The following is a 24692-nucleotide window of genomic DNA, read 5'->3' on the forward strand; positions in this document are numbered from 1 at the left end:
TTCTAAACCTTTTTATGTTTTCTAATCATCTCTTTCTTCAGATTCCCACTCTACTTAGATTGTAAATCTTTTGATAACAACTAGTTATTACTGCTCATCTTTCTATTTACAGGGCCTACATAGTTTAGAAATAAGAAAACAGAGTTAAATTATAAGAGTATAACTGAAAAAAAATTCCTCATGATTATAAATTAATCTACCTAGCTTTATGTCAAATTATGAATAGTGTTAACTTAGTGGTAAATAAATGAGATGTTACAGTTTTCTTAAGTTTGAGGTGGTCCTTTTTTTGACTTATATATTCCTCTTCAGCTTCCAAGTATATATGTATTTTTAAAGAATTGTATTTCTGGCTTTATTTTACAATTTGATTTTATCTATTCTATTTGCATAATGAGGGGAAGCTGGCATATAGTAATCGAAGCTAAGTGAAAAATGCTCAATTCTAATGTACAAAAGCAGAATTTAAGATGCCAATTTTTTAAAATAATTTTTTCACTCTGAATAACAATTAGGTGCACTATAATATTTATATCCCTTCCAATTATTTTATACCACATGCTTATGATGCTCCTTGGGTCTCTCTAATTCTTTTGGTTAAGATACTACTTTTGTACTAATATTTTACTAATGGGCTATTAAAATACAATTCATAGTATTCACAATTTCAATACCATACCCTTTTTTCCTGCAAGACATAGCAAGTGCCATTCTCTAGAAATTTATTTTTAAACTCATCTTTAGCCTCCACTGTTCCCTTTACTTCTTCTTATTGTGTTTGAACTGTAACATTCATGAATATAAGGACTATGTCTTAGTTTTCTTTGTATCTCAAATTCCTAGGCCAATACTCAATGAATGTATTTTTTTAAGGTATCACATTTATCATGTAATTTAAAATCGAGAATCCAAATATTTTTCAAAGGAAGGATTCCTGAAAATAATATTTTTCTTAGCATCTTAACATCCTAACTCCGCTTGTTCACAAGATGACTTAATCAGCACCATATCAGAGACAGCTTGCTGTGTTTACCATTGTTGGTTGGGCCGGCATATGTCCAAAACAGTTGGAATGAGAAAAACAGCATTGACTTGAAGCCAAACTAAAGAGGATGGGGGTGGGGGAAGAGTTCTTTAGCTACTGAATAGGACCAAATGCTTTGGACAGTATAGAGTACTTCTGCAGAAAATAAAAAGCAGGTGGAAGGAATTTTTTAAGACAAAAAAAGGTTCAGTTTATATTATATCTAAATGCACTGAAATAATAAAAATAAATTGCTGTTGTGGCTTTAATTTTACTCATATAAACCTTTGCAAGTAATGTTATGTTATTATGTTAACTAAAAAAAAAAAGAGGAATTCTAAGGTACTTAGATCGCAGATTGTTTTTTTCCAGTTTTATTTTGTTCAACTTTAGTTGGTTTTCTTGTTTCTAATTACTGCAATTTTATGCTACTTTATTAAGCAATGTGGGTGTCTTTGAATATCTATCACATTTCATGAGATCAGAATAATATTTCTGATTTTTCTCAAACTGGGTATTGTATTGCTCTATAGTAGCGCTTTGTAACTGAGGAAAATGTTTATCCTTATTTTCATAAGTAATGAATAACAACATGTAGATATTTTTGTTCATTACACCCCGCTGAGAAACAACTCTTGCACAAAAAGATACATTTTCAATGAAACAGAACATGGAAAGTACTGTTTTGCTATTTACAGTGGAAGATTTGAGGAGAAGTTTCCAAATGACACAGTCAAAGGAATAAAACAATTTCAGCCATACTTGAGTTTTCAATCTAAGACAAAGCCTGCTTCAGGATAATTTTTAATTAGATAAAGCTTTTCTAAAGTAGTTCCCAGTTTCTATTTTGTCATTTTCTCCTATTTGCTAGCAGTCCCTCTCTTTCCTCTTTCTTTTTCTATGTTCAAAACTGCTCTGTTGGTTATTGATTTACCCGAAGAGGCCAACAGTAGTTGCCTCTCTCATGATATCGACTTCCTGATAGAGACTAATATATAATTTCGGGGTGAGGAGAAAATCACCTTGGTACAAGAAGAGCTTTGGGAGTCATTACTTCAGCCTCTTCATTTGATTTGTTTTCTGCATGAGGAACCCAAGGCCCACAGAGGTGGAGTGATCAAAATTATGACCGGAGACTCAGTTTTCTTTCTGTCATGTTCTGCTTCTATCCTATGGCAGGATATTGAGCATTAGCCAGTGACTGAAAAAAAAGATGGATCGGTAGATTAATTTGTTCATTTATTTTCTGAAACACCTGTGTCCCATGATTAAAAGAATTAAGTAAGACAAAGACTTGGTTTTAACAATATGACACTACTCATGAGCTTGGTGAAAGCATTTTCAGTACACCATAGAAGGTAGAAACTATGCCTGTACCCTGGGATCTGGAGGTGAGAGGGGACAGAGGAGGGATGCACTGTATTCAGAATCAGAAGCCCTCAAGGCCCTGAGAGTTAGTTATCAGGTCAAGTGTGTCAGGCCTGGCTTCCTCTTTGCTGGAGATGAGTTTTTCTTAAGGGGTGCCTTAGTCATTTATGCAAATAGACATCTGTTGTGCCAGCACCACCTGCTCTCCAGACATGCCCAGAAATTTCTGAACCTTGGATTTGACTAAATCCTGCATCTTGCCAAATTTACCTTGACAGGAATAAACCCAACTGAATGGCCTACAGCAATCTAACAGAAACATGCCTAATATGGCAGGCTGAATTTCCTTACTGACCTAAGGAATCACAGTGGGTTCTAGCTCTTTGCCCTTCCCCCTATCTGGGCAGAGAGAAGAAACCTGAATAACCCCTTTACAAGTGCATTTATTTGAGTATGAAGAAAAATTGCATGTTTTTTTTTTTTTTGTCATTGTTCTCTCCTATTTCTTTTAACTAACATAATATTTATTTTTTATTTTGAGGATTACAAATTCCAAACCATTGATTTAAAGCATTTAAAAAAAAAAAAAAAAAACTAGAACTTTAAAATTTGCTACAACAAATGTGTTCTCAAGCTGCTGAATCTCCTCTATTGGTCTAATCTAAGTTATATTATGAATTCTAAAATCGAAACCATTGGGATTCAGAATGGCTTTGCTAAGCTCTATGATTAGCAGTGTATTTCCTATGATCTTGGGTTACATTAATTTAAAATTACATTAATATCTGGAAGAACATTTGGGTAACTATTTTTTTCCATAAGTTTTTTTTTTTTTTTTTTTTTTATCTTTCCCTCACAATGCCTAACTACTAGGGCTATTTCATATGAGGCACCACATATATTTAGTGGTTTGGCTACAGATCTATCACTAGGGTATAATAGCCAACCTTGTAGTTGTATTATTGTAGCTTTGAGGTACAAGTGATGTTTCTTGAAAACCTCAAGGTTTTAAAATATTCAGTATGAACTAAATCAACCCACACATTATTAACAGAAATTTTAATGTCAAGTAAATACAATATCCTGTAATTTCTAAACATTCCTTTTCTAAACTCATTCAAATGTTGATTTCCATAAGATGTACTGGCCTTTTGAGTGTATATATTATATTGTTTACATATAATTTATTATTTATATATAAATCTGCTTATATATAAAATATATATGGAATTATGAGCAGTTATACACAGATAGAACAAGTCTTTATTTTACTAAAAGAAACTTCGATCGAACAAATATTTGTTCTACATCTAGCTTCATGCAAGGTATTTTATCTCTGCCTCATGAGAAAGACAGAAATTAGAAGGAGAACCCACCTAAATCTCTTAGTATGGAATACGATACAGTGACTTTCATTGATCATCATCATTCCAAATTAATATTTACTGTGATTTTAAGTAAGCAAGATAAAAAAAGTAGCACCTAAAAAAAGATGTTATATATGTGACCGTGGAAAAATTAACACTAACCTGTCTGATGCCCCTTATCCTCACATGTAAAATGGGAATAATGATGAGGCTGTTGTATTAAATGAAAGAAATCCATGCAAAAAATAACATCTAAGGCTCAGCGCATATTGCTCACTTAAAAATGCCATCATTCTTATTTATATTTTTGTTTTCCAGTTAACGGTGTAATGCAAAGAGCTAATAACAAAGTCCAATATTATCAATCTAGTGAAAATACTTAGAGCTCCTTTTATGTGATGTTTTCTTTGTCAGCATAATCTGCTTCATAATTATGTTTTATTGCAGCTGAAATAAATTGTGATGATTTTTAACTTTATACATAAAACCAGTAGGGTAGAGAGCAGAGAGATGGGTTGGAAATTTTATTATCACGGGGAAAGACTACTGTGTGAGAATAAAAAGTAGTCATAGGTTCTCTGCAGCAGGGTTTGGCAGACTTTTTCGATTGAGGCAGATAGTAAATATTTTAGGCTTTGCAGGCCGCACTGTCTCTGTCATGCTCAACTCTGTAGCGCAAAAGCAGCCATGGACAATATAGAATTCCAATAAAACATTATGAACATTGAAATTTGAATTTCATATAACTTCCACATGTCATGAAATCTTTTTTCTTTTTATTTTTTTAAATCATTTAAGAATGCGAAAATCATTCTTAGGTAGCAAGTGGCAAAAAAACGGAGGAGGCTGAATTTGGTCCAGGAGCCACAGTCTGCTGATCCCTGTTCTACTGAGTTCAGTTCACTTTTAATACTTTAAATAACTTATTATTACTTTTGTTTGTACAAGTTGTACCGCTTCAAATTATAGACTGATCATCTCAAAGCTGTGCTTAAAATATTGAGAAGCGTTCTGTAATGCTGACAGTTCTCTGAATACAGGCTATTTCTATAAACAGATACTATGAGTTCTACCAGAAATAGAAATTTTAATGACAGCCTAATTAAAGAGAAGCCACTGAGAAAAATTATTACATTTTCTTATGCCAAATTATGACTGTAATTAATGCACAGATATAGACAAATTGATTTCTACTTATTTATATATTTTTAAAATTTCGATTTTTCCAACTACTTCAGGCTCTTCTTTCAGGTAGACCCTACCACTTACCTAATACATTTTGACTTCATGGCTAGTTATCATCTTTCACAATGCACAGGGAGTCATGAACAAGAAAAAAATTAAAACGCTGAAATAAAAAATAATAATGGACCACTACAGTCTATCCTATCAAATCTTTTCTCATATTGTCAAAAAAAACAGCTACCTCTTCCTTTTTGTTACTACTTTCTTCAATTAAAAAAGTAATCTAAAAATTTATGAACAATACATTCAAACCTCATTTACACTGTTTACAGTTAATTATGATTCAGTCTCCCTACCTCTGAGGCAGCCCAATGGGATATAGTTAATCAGGTACTAATGATGACTTCATTACTAGGCAATCTTTACCTGTGAGTTAATAGATTCAGATTAGAGAGTAAGATGATTTTAAAGAATTGTCTAGACAGTACAGAATTTTCTTTAGCTAAAAGAAAAAGGTAATAAAATTCCAAATTTGCAATTCCAAAATAGAAAATGGTTTTTTAAAAGGGCATTAAAACATACATGTTAAGAAAGATGCTTTGAACTCACCTAAAAATACACAAATGTCTCAAAATATCCAGAAATGCATTCCATTATACATCTCTCTGTGGTATATATTGGCAATTACAAGTAAATGCTTCTCGTTACCTCTAAAAATAAAAATGTGTAATATTTTAACAAAAGCTTTTCAGTCACATTTATATCAAGGCATACTCCAGCACGAACTGCATAGAAATTAAATTGCATACCTATTGTGTGGAACTCAAGAAGAATAAGAGTGGAGTGGCTAACATCATGGATTCTGGAGCTGGGTGGTGTGTGTTCTAATTCTTGTCGCGCCACTCAGTAGCTTTATGACCTTAGCCAGTTTCCTCTGTGGCCTCCATTTTCCTCATCTGTGAAAGAATCATAATCATGTCTACCCCATAGGTTACCAGAGAGTACAACCTCATGGTGTTGTAAGGAAGAATAAATGAATTAACATTTATTTTTAAAGCATTCAGGACAGTGTTTGGCACATAATAAGTGTCATATCGGTATTGACTCCATACTTTAAAACAACTCTCCATACCGATCAACATTATGATATTAGTCTTTGTTCTCACCCAGGTTTAGAAAGCCAAATTTAGAATTGGCATAGGAAAGTCACATTTTATTTGAATGCTCAAGCCCTGAAAACTTTGCATAATTCCAAGCTTGCATAATTATTTTAAAACTTACATACCCAAAGCTCTTCCTGACAAAGGATAGTCGAAATTTCTACTTATGAGCAAAAAGTGGTGCCACCATGTGGCAATAACATAAACGCAGGTGCCAATGCATTTGTCTGGCTAGGTTTGAAATTATGCAATGTTGGATGCATTTTTATTTTTTAACATTTAACTTTTCCCACCAAATTGTATGTACGAAGTGAAACTTTATTAATGATTTTCAATTCCGAAACTCCAAATTTCTGTAATTCCATGAGACATTAATGCATTGTTCTTTAAAAGAACAGTAATGTAATTTGCGTCAGATTTGAATTTGGCAAATAAAGAAATAATGCAGTTAGAACGGTGATTTTCAAACTGAAGTTCATGGAATTCGAATTCCCAGAGGAAGGGCTACAGAGCAAGTGAGTGGATGGGGCGTCGGTTCCTCTTTATTTGTTTTATACATTGGGACTATTCATAAGTGTTTTTATTTTATTTTTTCTAGTAATTTTTTTTTTATTTTTCATTTCCAGCTGACATTCAATATTTAGTTTCAAGTGTACGACATAGTGATTAGCCATTTATATAAGGTTTTATTTGAAGAAAATGTCTAGCTGTTTCAAGAATTTTGTGTGTGTGTGTGTGTGTGCTTTTTAAAAGCCAGGGCAATCTTCTATTAGAAGGACTTTAAGACTTTTGTTTTGTAATAAAGATTCTTCTGAACTTAGGGGGAAAAAAATGTGCATTATTTAAAGTCTTATGCCCAATTTGCAGGACTGAAGATTAGAGAGTGGAGAATAAAAAGACGTGCTTTGAATCAAAGAGGAAAAAGAAGGAAGCATCATGCATGGCATTTCTGCCCCTTTTCTCTTCCACCTAACCGTTTCATGCATGCCATTGTCTTGACTACATTAACCATTGAAACTTTCAGAAAATATTGAAGTATTTTTTACTAGTTAAAGGTAATTGTTTCTTGCCGGCATCACACAAGAACCAGTCAAAGCTCCCCCCTGCTACAACCCCCACACCCCTGCCAACAAAACAGAACACAGTTACATACTTTTGTAAACAAGAATTCCTTATAGAAGACTGGTAACATATTCTTCACACACATACAAAAAAAATTTTAAATAAACAAGTGTAATTTGTCAAAAGGAACCTCATTAGAGAGCGGCATCTGCTGAGAAGCATTGATTTAATCAATATTCATTAAATAAACTTATTTATTAAATTTATATTACCTGTCAGATTATGGACAAGAGTCTGGAGTTAGAAGAGAATCCTCTGCCTCAAATGTTAGGTTTTCATAATGATAATAAAGTTTTGTTAGTCATTTGCGAATGGTAGTAATTTAGTATTTTACTATAACCAGGAAGAAATATAAGTTGTAGAAAAAATATATGGGAAAGGAGACAGTTTGTCCCATATTTAGTACAGTTCTTATAGAAGTCATTTTGCTCTAAATCTCAGATCATGTGTGTTATATGTAGCTAAATAAATAATGTTTTTTAGATTAATACCTATATGTCCTGTTTTAAAACACCAAAGTTTTACATCTACTGAAGGTTTCATTTACAGGTATCATTATATAAGATTAAATTTTTATCTCAAATTACAAAATAATATGGATTAGGTTCTTAGCTCCTATTACCTTGAAGTCACATTAATTGGTTCGATTTTGTTTCCATATTGCAAGAACCTCAAAGAAGCTTTTACTTCGTTCTCAAATAGTAAAAAACTAGCAAACACTGCAATGCTTTAGAACTAAGTGGGTATTACAAATGAGTTGGCAGTTCATGTTTGTGTTATGGTTTGTTATGACTGCTTAATTCAAAAGCATATTTGCAGAGAGGGAATTTGAATTAAGTAAATCAAAATAGTAAGGCTTTGATTAAAAAGTTAGCTTTCTTTAACTTAAATGTTGATATTTCAAGGCCTACTGATATTTTACTCATTTGTGGTTATTTTTGTTTCCTGTTCAGACCCCTGGGAAGTAAGAGAATAGTAAATCAAAGCCCAGATTGCTTCTTGCATTTATTTTCTTTTCATTTATGCCATGTATTAGTGCACTTTAAAGAAACTAAAGATGTATAACTTGAACAGAATCACTTTGAGGGAGAATCGTATTTCTGTACTAATCAACTTAAATAATTCTTGTTATAAAAGTTCTACTTTTCATGTTTGAGGATTTATTCTTTTCTTTCATGATGATGTAATCATAAGTATTAATAGTGTAAAATCAACTAAGAAGATTTATATTACTAACATGAAATTTGGAGACTATTGTCATCAAACTGAGGTTGTAATACCTGTTTTCCCATTTTCCATGTTTTACGTTAGGCTCATTTAAATTTATGAATTTATTTTTTTCAGAAAAAAAAAGTACCTTGCAAGACTGAATTGATCCTTCACATTTCAATGAAAGCTTCAATAGAAAGTACTCTCGCATTTTTTTAAAAAAATCAATTTTTGGTTATTTTAGGTTAAATATTAAATAATTTTGATTAAAAGACTTCAAAAGGATTTATTCTTTTGTATTTACATTTAGTAATTTAATTCTTCAGTTTGAAATTGAAGCTTAAAAACCTTCTTAGTTTACATTTACCAGTTCTAGTCTAATTTTCTAAGAATCTACCATGAGGTAATCATTCATAAATTAGGCCTTAGTGTGTAGATAATTCCAGCTCGTGGCCTATTCTTGGTGATCCTACTGAGGCAAACAGCATGGATGAGTAAGTTTCATTTTACCCAGTGCTCCCGTACCCCATTTTGATGGTTGTCACTTCTCAGCACATTGCACTTTAAGAGGTACATTGGGGTCTTGGAAATGTAAAACGACACCGTATGTGGAAATTTTTTTGAGATTTTTTTTTCACATCTATATTCACTATTGCCAGAAATTTATTCACTTATCAGTAATTTCAGCAGTCAAGCAATAGTTATCTGGAATTCAGACAGTCAAAAAGATGTAATGCATAATTGCTTTAGAATTTTAATTGAGTATATGTGTATGAGTATGTGTACATGTGTTTCTAATTTTATTTCCGTATGATTCTTATGACTGCCATGTATTCATTCATTCATTCAAAATATGCATTGAGGCATTACTACGTTTTTATGCTATACTAGGAACTGAAATTATAGTCCCTCCTCTCATGGAACTTAGAATAATGGTGAAGGGAGATGGCTGGATAAATGTTATGAAAAGAATTGCAAAATGTAAGAGGAAAATGCAGTAAGACTCAGAAAGGCATCCTACATTAAGTCATTTTTACCTAAGATATGAAGGATAAGTAAGAAGCAGTCTTGAAAAATGGGGTGGGATTTTAAGAAGAGAACATAGATAATCTCAGAGATATAGAAGAGCATGGTGTATTTAAGGAACTTAAAGATCAGTGTGACTCATGTGAAGTCAGTGTATCTGGTATTGAGGCTAGAAACGCAGGCAGAAAGCACAGCAGAGAGGGACAGGCCAGCAGTGTTAAAGATAGGATGGGCTTTAGCCAGTAAAGTGACAGGGGACGGCTTTAGTAAAACAAGGAGTGTTAGTGGAGGGATCTTGATGAATCTAAAAGAATTTTCGAATATGAGTAATTTTCAAAAAAATATTTGAATAATAGAGTAGAAAAGATCATTTCTGTTGAGTAGATATGGATAATAAACAGGAAAAGAAAGAGTCATACATTCCATGTTCCCCTCTGGCTGCAATAAGTGACACCAGAGATACTGGAGAAAGAACAAAATAAGACAGCTAAGTGGAGAGTGCCAATAGTAGTTCTATACATTTGGAATAGATGTTTAGGTGAGAGATATAATTCTCACCATATAGGAAGCAAATTAAGTCTTGAGAATAGAAGTGAACACTGTGGAGAGTCCTGGAGAGAAAATAGAAGAGAGCTCAGGTGGAATTCTGCAGCTCTGACATCATTGCCTCAATGCGTCACATTTTCTACATAGTTTTATGGGTTGATCTTTTGCATCAGAGTAGGAGTTCCTTCAGAGTAGTTCCTTACTTCTCTTGCTGACTGAAAACTGTTTTGACATTTAATAGGGCTTTACAAATATTTGCTAAATAAAGGAGTGAATGAAAAATATGTCAGCCTGATAATACTGCAAAAACAATGACTTCAATGTTATTTTAGATGCATACAGTGCTAAACCCTCTCTGATACTTTTTTTGAGAAGGTGTAATGCTTGAAAACTTATGCTGCAGTGTAGTTCTAAGGCAAAGGGCTAGAGGAACAAGATATAAACAGGCAGTGTGGAAAAGGAGGTGCGAGATTTCAGAAGAGGAAATATCAACGTGGTTTCAGTGGATTTATATCAACTTCATGGAGTTGAAGAAAAAAAAAGACTTAAGTTCTAACTATTCTCCAAAGCCTATGGATTCTACCTGAAAAACTGTCTCTAGCAATTAACATAACCAATGATGAGGAAGTAAGAGTGAAGTGAGGATCAGGAAAGCCAGGGGCCCCCAATGCTGTATTAAAGCCAGCTTTAAGATTCTTCAAGGCTGCAGTGACATGCTACACTTAAAGTAGTATGATTAGGACACACTGTAATAGATCTTCTTCCATCCAATCCCCAAGACCTCTTCCATTTCTTTTCAAAAAGACTCACAACGAAAACTACACTTACGTTAACTGACCAGATGATCAGTAGAATTGCATATGTACATACAAGTAGTTTAGTAGAGACAGTACAGATAACTTCCTAATTGGTAGTGTCACTTTATTATTCCTTCTTGATTTTAGTTTAGCCTGAAGGTGCAAAAACAAAAGGACAAGGCAACACAGACCAGAAAAAAGATAATAATATCTCTGACACTCCCTGACAAGCTAGCATCAGTCTACCCCTTGATACTGAGCAGAGTTTCGGAGATGCTGTGGTATCCTTAGAACACATGTAGGTGTACTTTAATAAAACTAGCCTGATCTGGCAAAGGCTGCAGAAAAGAAGCAAATGTGAAAAGATGAGCGAAAGATGTCTATTCCTGCCGAAGTGTTATATGAAGTTCTATAGAATTTGCCATGTAGCCTAAATTATTATTATAGGCTGCACTTGGAGGAAGCCCTGATGACATGTATCTGAGGCGGCTGTTCCACATTCTTTTCTGAACTCTGAACTATCAATGTGACTAGTCAATCGGACGATGTTAAAGCAGAAAACAGCACAGCAGGCAGACGTTTCCAGTGGGCAGAGTCAGCAGGCCCAAACTCTCACAGATTTCTGTGCATGAAAGAAGGAACAGAAGAAGCTGAACAGATGATCAGAGCAACATTTGTTTCTCCGCAGATCTAAAAATTGTAGTTCATATGTCCTCTTGCCGTTCGTTGGTTGTGGACAACCAATTCCTTGGTATAAAGAACTTAATTTTCATAACAGGCTCTGAGAGGCACTGGTGATGCTGTGTCCCAAGTTGTAGCTGCTATAACTATGAATATTAACTCAGCGAAACATGGTTCCAGTTTTTATGCATTTTTTTCATTTCAATTTTTAACTAAATTGACACAAATTGGTGGTGAGATTGTGCCTATGGCAGTTTGTGTGTGCGTGTGTGTGTGTGTGTGTGAAAACATGTATTTTTCACTATACTGCTTTGAGATTTCATTTCAAAGGAGCAGCATGAGCAGTCTTCAGCCATAGTTGTGATAGTCATAAATTGTCAAAATTGTGCATTCTTAGATATTTTCCAACTATGTCAGGGGTGCCCAACCCCTAGGCCATGGACCCTTACCGGTCCGTGGCATGTTAGCAACCAGGTTGCACAGCAGGAGGAGAGCAGCAGGCTGGGGAGCCAGGCTTCATCTATATTTGCAGCTGCTCCGCACCACTAGCATCACCACCTCAGCACCACCTCATATCCTCAGGCGTTAGAGACTCATAGGAGCAGCAGTCCCTCGTGCCAGAAAGACCGGAGACCACTGATCTCTGGGGTTTGCAAGTTCATTCACTTAAAACATTCTTAAAATGGATGGCTTTTTGTTTGTAATCCAGCCGATAAAGTAACAACCAAAGATTCACCCAAAGAATTTTTGAACACAGAAATTCTTCCTACTTACCTATGCTAAAAATAACAGCATCTAAAGTGAAAAATTAAGAAACATTCCAAGGCTACAAGATTATCCTTAGAACTCTGAATTAACTCTTTAATGGTCTTGGTATTTAAAAGAAAAACATTTGTCACAAATTTTTACTTCTTAATGTTTCTTTCCTTTTCTTTTTTCTTCTCTTTTCTTTCTTTTTTACTTTTTATTTATTTATTTATTTATTTAGCAGCTTTTTTGGTCACAGAAATTTAGTTATAACTGAACAGGTGTGTATGTTGCTTATATAAATGTAATTATCATTAACATCTGTATGATCTGATATTTTTATTTTGATAAGGGAACTTTTCATTTCTATATTCATTAAAAGCTAGAAACTATTTCTGAAAAAGTGCATGAGTTGATAAAACAGAAGGAGGAATGACAGTCAAAGAATAATTTGGAAAGACACTAAATAAAGAATGAACATGACTTTGTAGGGTGGTAATTAAGACTAGTTAAGATATAACATGGAAATATTCGAAATGGACATTTGATATTAGGATAATAATATACATATAACATATGTTAGCATGTATTTGAAATCTAAGACAAACTGGGTAAGTCCAAATAAAGTTGAAATCGCTTCTCAGCCTTTTGGCTAAGATCAAGTGCAGATAAAGTTATGAGATCTTGAGATCTGTTAAGAAAATATAACCAATGTTAACACTAATATTTGTTGTCTTCAACTTTCTTCTAACTTATGTATCACTGGCCACCTGTTCTAAATAATTTGTAAGGAGTTCAATTGTCCCTAGACACGAAATGTTGTGAACGGGGATGATTCCATTTCTCCACTGTTAAAGTTGTTTGTTAATTTTCCCTTTTAAGTTGATTATTTCTAATTATGATAATACAGCAGCTGTGGACAATGCCCTTGCTTTCACATTCTGTGATATGAAAGGGACTGTAACTTGTTGAAATTGGGCGTTGGTACTGTTATTATTCCTGGGGAGGCTTATTAGCCTGTCACAGAAGATGTAAGAAAAGCCCATTCCTTTTGGAATACGATGAGTCTTTGTCACCCACAATGCAATTAATGTTAAAAATAGAAAGAATGACTATGATATGATTATGATTAGCCAGAGATGAGCTATTGTCCAAGTAACAGACACCAATCCAGCAGGCCAAAGATGACCTATACAGAACCATCAGTTTGCTGATTGCCATTTCTCTCTGAGTTTGATGAAATATTCATGCCTTTGCTCTCCTCTCTGCAAGCACTATTGATTTCTTGTATAAACGGTGCTATATTTAGTCTAGACAAATGGAATGTGGATTGCTGCTGAATAAATTGGATGAAAGACTGGGATCTTGCCTGCCGCTTTCTCTCAGTCTTGGGCAATTATTTATAATCAAGAGCAGTTTTTGTAAGTTGAGGGTGATTTTTCACAATTTAGTGATTAGTCTCTGAACAAAGGCAAGCAGTTAGACAAATCATTTCTGTTGGGATAGCAGGTTAAGAAGTCAAATTACCCTTTGAGGTTTACAATAGCTATTTTGGAGAGTTCTGGAACATTTTTTCCTTATCTTTTTTTGGGGGGTAATTTTTTTAGGGGTTTGATGTTTACAGTTTACAGATAATAAGAATACCAGCAAGAAGAGACCCCAGAGTCTCTTGAAATTTTACATTTGTCTTTACAGGGCTAAATTTCTGATTTTTGTTTATTGGGATTTTCATATAAAAACTGGAGGCTTCGGTTTGGCCTTTGAATGTAAAAAATGAAATATATCATTAACAGCCATTGCTTTTGGTTGGAATTATGCTAACTATAAATTAATGCTCAAAATCTCCTGTTACTCCAACGTCTTGATTGAAAGTTCTAAATTGGGTGCTGCAACCAGTGATCATGCAGGCCATCGTCCTCCATTTAGTTTCAGACTTGGCTCAATTAATATCTTCCTTTCACGAATGTTTTAGAAGATATTGTCCACTAAACTATGGTTTGATAATAAATTGTTGTACCATTTTCATTAAAGTGTCATTACCATCATATAAGCTTCTGATAAGCTTCTGATACATGCACATTGAAAAATAACTGGTATCAGCAACCCAAGACTGATACCAGACCCTCATCCCCACCCCACTCACAGGCCCACACACAGGACTGTACACACGCACCCACGCACACTTCACATGATATGCAAGGACATTAATATTTCATTGAGTATTTGCAGCCTTGACTTCTATAGACAGGATTTCTGTTAGGCTTTCTTGACTCTGGAAATATCTCTAAAGTCCACATGGACTTAACTTTGTAGGTCCCAACCTGGAATCTGGAAATCTGAGTTACTTATAATAGTAGTCAGAGCATTAGCTGCACTTTGGAAAAAAATATAGAAAAGTAGAGGGGGAAAATTATTCATAGAACCATCTTCTGCTCTGTATTTCATCAGTCTTTGCTGTTAGAATTCAGAGACTAATGTAGTTAGAACCCCGGTAAATGGTATGCTCTGTGAGGGCTGGAATTTTTGCCTTTTGTTTTACTGCTGAACCCCAATATCTAGAATTACACCTGAGAATTTAACATTCTTAATGAATATATATTGACTAAATTATACTTAGCTCATTTAAAAGAGTTATAGGATATATGTTACTTTTATTACTTTTTTCATGTAATAACATTTTTCATGTTCCTGTAACTTTTTTTAATGATTGCATGTTTTTCCACCAAATGGACATGACATATTTTCCTTAGATATTTCCTTGTAGTTGATTATTTTGATTAAAAAATAATATTTCAATGAACAATATGGCATTGAACTGTTTCTTCTTCTGTATTATCTCCTTAAGACGTATTCCTAGAGTTGGCAAACCTGAACCAAATGACAGAAATATTTAATGCTTTCTGATACATGTCACCAAATTGTTTTTCAAAAGTTTTAAACCAATTGGTAGTGCCACTTGCAACATCTAATTGTCTATTTGGTCATATGCTTATCTTATACAATGGAGTATTATATATATACATGTACATATAGATGAATCATATATATGATATTTAATAATTAGAAAATGATGCCTTATTTTGATTTAAAATCTACATTTTTTTATTACTGAAGGTAAATTTTTTTGTGTTGTTTAACTATATCCCTTTATTTTTTTTCCATTTTTCTAGATGTTTTAGTGTTTTTTCTAATATTTAATAGAAATCATATACAATTTTATTTCATACTTGCTTTTAATATTTGTATTTTGTTTGCCACACAATGTTGAATTGTTTGAAGATATAGGAAATTTCCATTTTTATATAATTAAAAAAAACAAAAGCATTAACTGAGGGATGTGCTAATGTCTTTTAGTGAATTATTTTATTTAATCCTTTTTTTTTTCAATTTTATTTCATTATTAGTTTCAAGTGCACAGTACATTGGGCAGACATTTATATAGTTTATGGAACAATCCCCCCGATTACTCTCTGGCTCTCCACATAGCCATCACATTAATATTAACTGCATTCCCTATGCTGGGCTCCCCAGCCCCATGACCCTCTATCAGCTACCAACTTGTACTTCCTTAATTTGTTTAATCCTTTTAACAACTCTATATTGTTACTCTTTACTATAATTATCTCCATTTTACATATGAGGAAACACACCTAGAGAATTTAAATGAATACTCAGGGTTACACAGTGAGAAAGATGGGAATAGACATTTAGATTTTAGAGCAAAGGTTGAAAATTGGCAGCCTATACATGTCAATGTTTATTATAGAAGTTTTGGGTTTTGGGGGGGTGGTAGGATAGAGAGTTCTCATCTTTTAAATTATTTTAAATTATTTTAAATTATTTTAAATTGAAAATTAGGCGACTTCTGCCTACACTGGATCTGTATTATCTTTTTTTCTTCACCAGTAATCGGTTGGACCTCAGCAGTGATGACCACTTTCGATGAATCACACAATCCAGTTCACCGTCATTTTCCCTCCAAAATCTCAATTGTCTTTACCTAAACCTGTTTCATTCAACTACTTTGATTCCTGTGGGCAAGGGTCTTAGTCAAAATGTTTAACAACCAGTTTGGCTAAGCATGAATAACCAGAATGGATGCCAGCCATAAACATGTAGATCTGCATATATCTTCTGTCTGCGAGCTTTTGTGCTTAAACCACTCGTAGACGTTGTCTGGTGGAAGCTGTGCTAAGAGTTTAAACACATTATCAAATTTAACTTTTATAATTTTAAATATCTATAATTATTCTCCAGTCATCAAAACTTTCTCCAATGGCTTGATCAAATAATTGTTTTAATCCTCCTCATGGTTTTTCTGCCTTATTTATTTTAGAAGTAAGGTAACTGCGGTACAGATTATGACCATTTAAAAGCCAGCATATGGAAGCTTGGCTATTTTCATTCCTTGATATTTGGTCCTGACACCATTGCCATGGGCGATTAATTAATCTCACCATTTCTCACATTTTAGCATGCAGATTTGTATTTTTTTTCTTTGCTGGGTCTAATAGCTCTCCAAATCTGTTACATTAAAAGCTTTACTTCTTAAGAAATATATCTTATAATAAATTTTCTGACTCTGATTACAAACAAGAATGTTCACACGTATACAAGTTAAGTCATGTTACAAGTTTCCTATTATCACATGACATCTTTTTCCTGAGGAGAGTTGTGTTTTTGGTCCTAAGTTGACTTGACTTTTGTAAGTGGTCCAGTAGAATAATTTTTATGAACAACTTTGTACCAGCAAATAACTGGAGTTATCTCTTTGAAAAAGGAAAATGTGGAAAATTTATGGCAGAGTATATATTGCTGGGTGAAAATTAGGTCCATTTTTATATATCAAAATTGATATAAAAAACTACCATTTATTATCATTGTAAATAAATGACTAGATTTATTGATGTAAAGTTTGCCATACAGGATATAGTGTCTTTTATTTTTTGTTTGTATCCTAATCAATGTGCTAATTTCCTATTCTTTATTATCTCTTTTTTTTTCTTACCGTTTCTTCAGTGGATGTGAAGTCAGAGGTTCCTGTGGGCCTGGAGCCCATCTCCCCGTTAGACCTAAGGACTGACCTCAGGATGATGATGCCCGTGGTGGACCCTGTTGTCCGTGAGAAGCAACTGCAGCAGGAGTTACTTCTCATCCAGCAACAGCAACAGATCCAAAAGCAGCTCCTGATTGCAGAATTTCAGAAACAGCATGAGAACTTGACACGGCAGCACCAGGCTCAGCTTCAGGAGCACATCAAGGTAGCAGATGTTTCCTTCCTCTGACCTTTTCACTCAGGGAGCCTGTATCATCACTTGGGCATAGGAAGGAGCACAGGGGGAAGGTTCAGTGTGATTAACACATGCAGGTATGGCTCAGAGGAAATTGTGGTTGTACTGGTGAAAACCTGGGGTACAAGTGGTATGAATGCTGACTAAAAACTTGCTCTGATTCTTTGAGAGGCCCCTACCACTCTTACCCTTTAGTTTGTAGTTTCAACAGTGGGGAAGAGTCACTTTCTACCCTTTTTAGATGCTCTTCTACATTTTTTTTTTCACTTGCCCCATTTGCTCTCCGCCAAGAAGAACCACGAGCCTGGGAAAACCCATTTTACATTTCTAAAGAAAATGCTTATAGTATTTATTAGAAAAGATTAGTCTCTTTGTGTAAAGCAAGAGCTTTTTTCTCTCTAATTCTCTTCATGGAAAAAATCTCATAATGTATACATTCAAAATAATAACATAAAAAGCTCAAGAGAATTATATACGAAGAAACTGGTACAAAGTTTTCAGTATTTTTATGTCTAAAAGACTATAGATAATAATTTATTGAAAGAATTTTGAGAGTAGTTGACTATTTGAGACCCAAGTTGTTTAAATTATTCTAAGAGAAATATGTCTATGTCCCAGATTTTTTTATAGTAGACTATTTTCTTGTCAGATCATTTTAGATGTGTCTGTGTATCTATTTCTTCTCTTGTATCTTTAGAGATAAGTATTACTTTAGCTTAATTTGTAAAATGTCTTTCAACTTCCTGACAAAGACGTTTAAAACAACGTCTATTTTCATCTGGTTAAATACATATCTAATTTGACTTTATTATGACAGTACTGTAAAGCAACAAATATTTATAATTAAAAATTTTATGTCATGCCCAACTCCTTCAAAATGACTTAAATGTGTTAATTTATTGATATAATTAATGTTATATTATTTTGTATTAAAGACACTTGATCTATTACTTGCATATCAAATGCAAATGCATTTATATAGGGTTAATTTAAATAACTAATTTATGTTAATATTTATATAATTTTATAATATTAATATTACAGTGTCTGAGAAGGTTCCTATGTTTCTTGTTTTATAAGATACATCCTTAGACTAGAAGGCCTATTTTATCTTATTTTCCAAAAAAAACTTTTCAATGCCTAATATAACTGTAATAATGTTTTTCTTTTAATAGTGAACTTTACTAAAAGAACTCTTGCAATTTATTGATCTAAAAGATACCTTAAAAATGAGAGTGAGGATTTTGTTTTTTTGTCTGCTGGAATCAGTAGTTCATGACTATATTTTGTAGTACAGGAAACCTTTATTTAGTTTATAGACTTATTTTTGAATGGTTTCTAAAGCCTTATTATTTGACCTTTTAAACAATAGTAGGAATATTGCTGTCTAGATCTCCTTATTCATTTTAGGAAAGTTAGGATAGCAATGTCAATGGGTAAAATTTATATTCTTCGCCATATTTAAGTAGCCATATAGTTCATTTTGCTGTGGTAGGTGAGCCATGTTGATATTACTGCTCTCCTTAGATACTTCTTTTTCATTTATGTTTGATGCCTTTTGTAATTGTAAAGATCGATATAAAATTTTTGAAGTAATTTATTGTTTCATTTTACTCAAATGTTAATAGTAGCAAAGAAGTAATTGTTATTTTGTCCAAAAGTAACATGGTAGGTTTACTAACAGAAAATATTGGAAAAGAGAGGTTTCTTGAAAGAAAAGGGATTATGATGTAGCTAAAAGGAAAATTTAGCTTTGAAATAATCTTCCAAGTTAATAAGTTGTTTTCTCAGACACTAAAGGCATACTTAAAATTGCCTTTTAAGTTTTAAGAAGGTTTTGCTTTAAAATTTTTGTTCTTATTTTACACTTTTTATGAGTAAAGCTAAAAGTTGATACTTTTAATATTCATTTAGATTTTATTTTCATGAGGAAGACACAGTGCGTGATGTTTTATATTGGCATTTTGAATCTTTGGCTTCTATAATCAACATCTTGAGTTAGTTGCTATTATCCCATTTTTCCACCTCATAAGCTGAGGCAGAAAAAAATGTTGTAACTTGCCAAAGGTTACACAGCCAATAAGTGGTACTTCCAGTATTTGTAGTCTGCCTTGTCTGTCTCAAAAGCTATCAAACCTTCCTGCCTCTCTCCTGGACCAGAATATCTGAAACTGAAGGGGTGAAGTTTTGTTTCCCCATTCCACAAAGCCTTTTATCTTTATTCTATTATATTTGAGTATAAATTTCATAGTTTAGGTACCTGTCTGATATAAACAGCAAATGATACTACCTTCATTAGTATTGAGAGCAAAAAACAGTAATAATAATTAAAATTCGGATGGTTCAAACTTACAGACTAAATTTCACATACATTATGAACATCATGTGTGAGGGCAATTATTTCTCTTATATAAGAGGAACCAAGGTTCAGAGTGGTTTACTGAGTTGTCTAGATCTCATATCTAACAAAGTCAGAACGTAAGTAGAACCCAAAGTCTCTAGGTATTCCTCAGTAGGCAAATTTATTATCTATTGATGTCTGTTTCTCAGTCTGAGAGAAAACTGATTATCTCACAACAGTTATTTAGAATGCTTTATATTCATGTTATTTATTGTTTAGAAGTGAACCCAAGGGATGCAGACAACTGAACAATAATGCATCAAAGTGCACTTTAACAGAAGTGATTACTTCTTGACCAGTCTCTCTAATCTGAAGGTTTTTGTGTACTGGAGGAACAAACCAGATTTCTGCTATTTTGAGAAAAGAGCCTCTTATCAATATTATTAAGAGCCTCTTATTAATCTATTGAGAACCTTCTTTGTAAGGTTTTGAAATTTTTCACATTCATTCTATCTCAGATAAACTTCTCCCAGATTAACTCATTTCTCACTGTTGTATTCAGTTTGATTGTTTTCACATCATTTTTTGGAATAAGAAATGAAGATTTTACTTCTTTATTTATAATATGAGAGACTTAGTAAAATAGACTTCTGGGCAGTTCTTGCCTTTGTCTGTTTCATATATTTCAAATATATATTTCAAAGAAAAGTTATTTAGGGAACTAAAGATCTGAGTGAATTTTTGATGAGACAGAACAGATAATGAAGCTACCTAAAAACTTGCTTATGGGTGACATTAAGACTATGACATTAATTGCTTGTCTTTAGATTTCAGTAATTTACCCCCAAAAAGTGGGTAAAAATGTAAATAAATACAAACAAGCTCTAAAAAAGCTCATATATAACATTTTGATTTTGGTCAGTGATGACTATGAAGCCTAAAAAAATTGCACACTCTCATGTCTTTCTCTTCTCGCAAGTTGCAACAGGAACTTCTAGCCATAAAACAGCAACAAGAACTCCTAGAAAAGGAGCAGAAACTGGAGCAGCAGAGGCAAGAACAGGAAGTAGAGAGGCATCGCAGAGAACAGCAGCTTCCTCCTCTCAGAGGCAAAGATAGAGGACGAGAAAGTAAGAGGCACTGGGGTAAAAGATGGACTCTTCCCTCATCTTTAGCTGATCACCGCACAAAAAGAAGCCTGATAAAGAGTGGCATTAAACTTGTCAAAATCATTTGCATTTAACTAAAAGAATAAATTACAGACCCAAATGTAGAGCTTTGAAACCACATATCAGCTCTCTGCTTTCAGTCTGCAAAGCATTTCAGGAAGTAAACATAGCATTGTCTGGCAAAAATATTAATTTCTGTTGTTTTGAATTTTAAAAATAGTATTATAGTAAAGCAACCTAGATATGCCACACTGTTTAATAATAACCTTACTCTTACATTTTCTCACTATACCTTTCTCTGGCTCACGTAATAATAACTCTGTAAGTCAAGACTTGCCTCCATTTAGTTTTTGAGTTCCAAGACTTTGGGAAGATTTAAGGCAGAACATTTGTTTTTTTTAAAAAAAAAAAAAAAAAAAAAAGTATCCACAAGAGGGAGACAGATCCAAATAATTCCTCTGTGTGAGGTCAGTTCAAAATCAGGTTGTTGCAAGGTTTAAAACAAGATGACTTGAACTGAAATTGCCAGCAGTGTTTGTTTGTTTAATGCTCAAAAGAGTTTTTTAAAAGTTTTTCAAAATAATGATTCAAAAAAGATCATTTAAAGTGTTCAATCACTTATGTGGTTCTCCAAGATTCTTGATTTTTAAAAGGCAGTGTTCTGTTCCTCAGCAGTATTTTTAAAGCTTAGAAAAAATTAGTATTAATCTGAGATTCCCCTTTCTATAAAACAATTTTTAAAAAATCATTAAAGTTCTTTTAAATATTTGTGCTTTAATCAGTAGTTACAAAATAATTACTTTGCCATTTTCTAAAATCCATTTAGACTCTGGTTTCTTCTTTTAATAGGAAAACTTCATTACTGTGACCAGTGGTATTACTTCTTAATTTTCGCTAAATACTTTAGAGTCATGAAAGTATCAAACCCCAAATCAACATCTATTTTTTTATGCGTGTGTTTCAGGGGCAGTGGCAAGTACAGAAGTAAAGCAGAAGCTTCAAGAATTCCTGTTGAGTAAATCAGCAACGAAAGACACTCCAACTAATGGAAAAAATCATTCCGTGAGCCGCCATCCCAAGCTCTGGTACACGTATGTTCAGTATTTGGCTGTTTTCAATTCCGGGGTCAAGAACATAGGTTGTATATTTAGCCCACCTGGGCACAGATCTGGGCTTACTAGTTCTGAATTATGTGGCTGTGGGCAAGGCAAGGTCCTCGACTTCTCTAACATCCAGTGTCCTGCTCCGTAAAAAGAGGACAATAATAGTACCAGTCCTCTAGATTTTCTGGATAGGTCCTACAAAATAATGTGGTGAAGTGTGTAACAGAAATAAGGCTTAATAAATGTTAACAGGTATCCTCTTGTGGGCCAGGAAGAACATGTGTTCTTTGCTGAATGAATAACTGACAAATGTGGGGTGGGGCATAGAAATTGGTTTGTATTTTGCAGTTTTCTATTCTTAGATGGTGCATCTGACATTTTTACAGTTATTTCTAAAGATTTGGCAGGTTTAGATTTTATTTTATTTGGCTTGATATAAGATGGAGCTCTGAGCTATTTTTAAAAGTCCGGAAGATTTTTTATTTAAAAAAAAAAAATGTAAGGGGAAAGAAGACTAGGGAGGGAAGGGGAAGAAAGAGAAGGGAGGTAACTAACTAAATAAATCCAAGTCTTCAGTAACTAGTTTCCCCTGTCTATATCACCTATTTTTTCCCACCCTGTAACATGAGAGATTAGCTTCTGATATATAAGCGGACAAAACAAAACAGTGCGATGTTATGGTCTTTATGGAACCCAAGTTTCCCCAAGTTCAGTAAAGAAATACTATGTAATACATAATTCTTACTTCTGTAAAATATAAAGGACATGGGTTTTTTGAAAAATCAGGACAAAACTGATAGGCAAAACATATTTGGATAATACACTAATCAATGATAATTTAATTTCTCACATTTTATAAATGTTTGCAGAATGACCATAGGATTTTAAACTTAAATATTTTAATCCTTTACATCATAAGGATAAGGGAGTAAATATTTGATTACACTGTTACACTGAAATTGTAAGCATCACAGGATTTCTATTTAAAACATTATTATACTTATAATTCTATTTTATTTTTCTCTGATTCTAAAAAAAATGTTATCTGAGACAGATTCCATAATGCTGTATAAATACTTTTTAATGGTTTATCTAATTTCTATTACACATGTTAGTTCACTTGAGAACCAATCCCTGAAGAAAATTTTTCAAATGTGCAACCAACATCATGAAGTATTTAAAAAGAAATGCTATTTTATTATCTAAAATTATATGCACAATTTATAATCAATTCATATTCTTTCTAAGTAAAAGCCTGTTTTAAGAAGAGATAATACCTTTTTTGGGGGAGTGAGGGAGCAACAACTACGTGCAAACAACTAAGCTGAAAATTCTATAGCTGTTCCCTTGGCTTTATTAATCATGACTCTCAAATGTTACTTAGCAATCCTTTTTTGTACTAAACTGAACTTCAGTAGGGTCCAACTCCAGACAGCCATAAATCATTAACTTATGGAATCCGAATGTAATACTTTTTTCCAGTTATGGCTAGATGAAATATCCTTAAACAAGATAATTCTTGAGAATGTATGATTCAAATTAATAGTACTGGTAGAATGATCACCTTGGTGGTGATACCATATCCTAGCCATTGTTTTCTTCATCTGTAATAATTATAGGTATTTATAACTATTGGTTAGTCTGTGTTCCATTCTGTAAGCTATTCTTCAGTAGTGCAATTGTATCTCCTTTACTGTATTTATGTAAAAAAGAGAAAACATTTTGAAAAATCAAAATTGTTTTTTCAAATCACAGTCACCTGAGGCTGGTGTACATGTACTTTCATGTGGTATCTAACAATTTTTTAAAAACGAAGTCCTTCTGTGTTTACTTTTACCTTGTTTATTCTACATTGTTGACAGACAAGGATTCAGATGACGACTTTTTCAATAGCATGACTCTTAAGAAAAAGTACACAATAGTCTCAGATTATCAAAACTCAGGATCTTGGTAAATTCTCTCTTTTAGTAAAACAAACTTTCTATGTGACTGTGTGACCAAACACATAGTGGGCATTCTTGGAAGTCCTGCATCATTCCATAACATACTGCTAAGGTGAACTTGGTTACTTGAGGCTGTGGTTTATACACACTAAAATGGAAGAACATAAACAGAGCTGAGACATGTGTACAGCATGTGCAACTGATTATTGCTGACCAACGTGCAATAAAAACTCCAGTGCAAATGGTGGACCCTCTTTTTTTTCTTTTGTAGGGCTGCCCACCACACATCATTGGATCAAAGCTCTCCACCCCTGAGTGGAACATCTCCATCCTACAAATACACATTACCAGGAGCACAAGATGCAAAGGATGATTTCCCCCTTCGAAAAACTGGTAAGCTAGTTTAACAGAAGAGTCCACTTATTCTCCCATAACATACCTGTAGTTTCATTTTGCCATGCCTCTAGCAGATCTATGATCAAAGGATTTGATCATGGCCATCATGGTCTCTGTACCCCTGTCCTCAGAATAAATAAATAGTATGTGCAGGCACATTTACGCATGCACAGAGACACATACACACACATATACACCTATTTCTGTATCAGTCGAT

The 24692-nt window shown here is 33.5% G+C and overlaps 1 protein-coding gene and 2 long non-coding RNA genes across 23 annotated transcripts in view; 1 reads left to right on the forward strand and 2 right to left on the reverse strand.

The window, feature by feature from the left end:
* The window catches only part of LOC118610806, a 49559-nt gene extending 47403 nt beyond the window's left edge, over positions 1-2156 (reverse strand). Inside the window, exon 1 of the long non-coding RNA XR_004954091.1 lies at positions 2047-2156. This is a non-coding gene — a long non-coding RNA (uncharacterized LOC118610806). The remainder of the gene's footprint in view (positions 1-2046) is intronic.
* Positions 1-24692, forward strand: part of HDAC9 (histone deacetylase 9) — an 824368-nt gene that overhangs the window by 422131 nt on the left and 377545 nt on the right. For 11 of the 21 annotated variants that reach the window (XM_016139429.2, XM_036231088.1, XM_016139430.2 and 8 more), the window contains 4 exons: positions 17252-17493; positions 20844-20994; positions 21998-22124; positions 24351-24472. In XM_016139429.2, coding sequence (XP_015994915.2) covers positions 17252-17493; positions 20844-20994; positions 21998-22124; positions 24351-24472 — 642 coding nt within the window. The remainder of the gene's footprint in view (positions 1-17251; positions 17494-20843; positions 20995-21997; positions 22125-24350; positions 24473-24692) is intronic. The other 10 variants (XM_036231094.1, XM_036231086.1, XM_036231096.1 and 7 more) reach the window with 3 other exon arrangements.
* On the reverse strand, positions 5554-17337 carry LOC118610807. The gene is made up of 3 exons (XR_004954092.1): positions 17241-17337; positions 5754-5900; positions 5554-5654 (listed from the first exon to the last, which is right to left on the reverse strand). It is a non-coding gene; the product is annotated as an uncharacterized LOC118610807 (long non-coding RNA).

This window comes from Rousettus aegyptiacus, unplaced genomic scaffold, assembly GCF_014176215.1.
Source record: "Rousettus aegyptiacus isolate mRouAeg1 unplaced genomic scaffold, mRouAeg1.p scaffold_m13_p_13, whole genome shotgun sequence".
NCBI classification, from domain to species: Eukaryota; Metazoa; Chordata; class Mammalia; order Chiroptera; family Pteropodidae; genus Rousettus; species Rousettus aegyptiacus.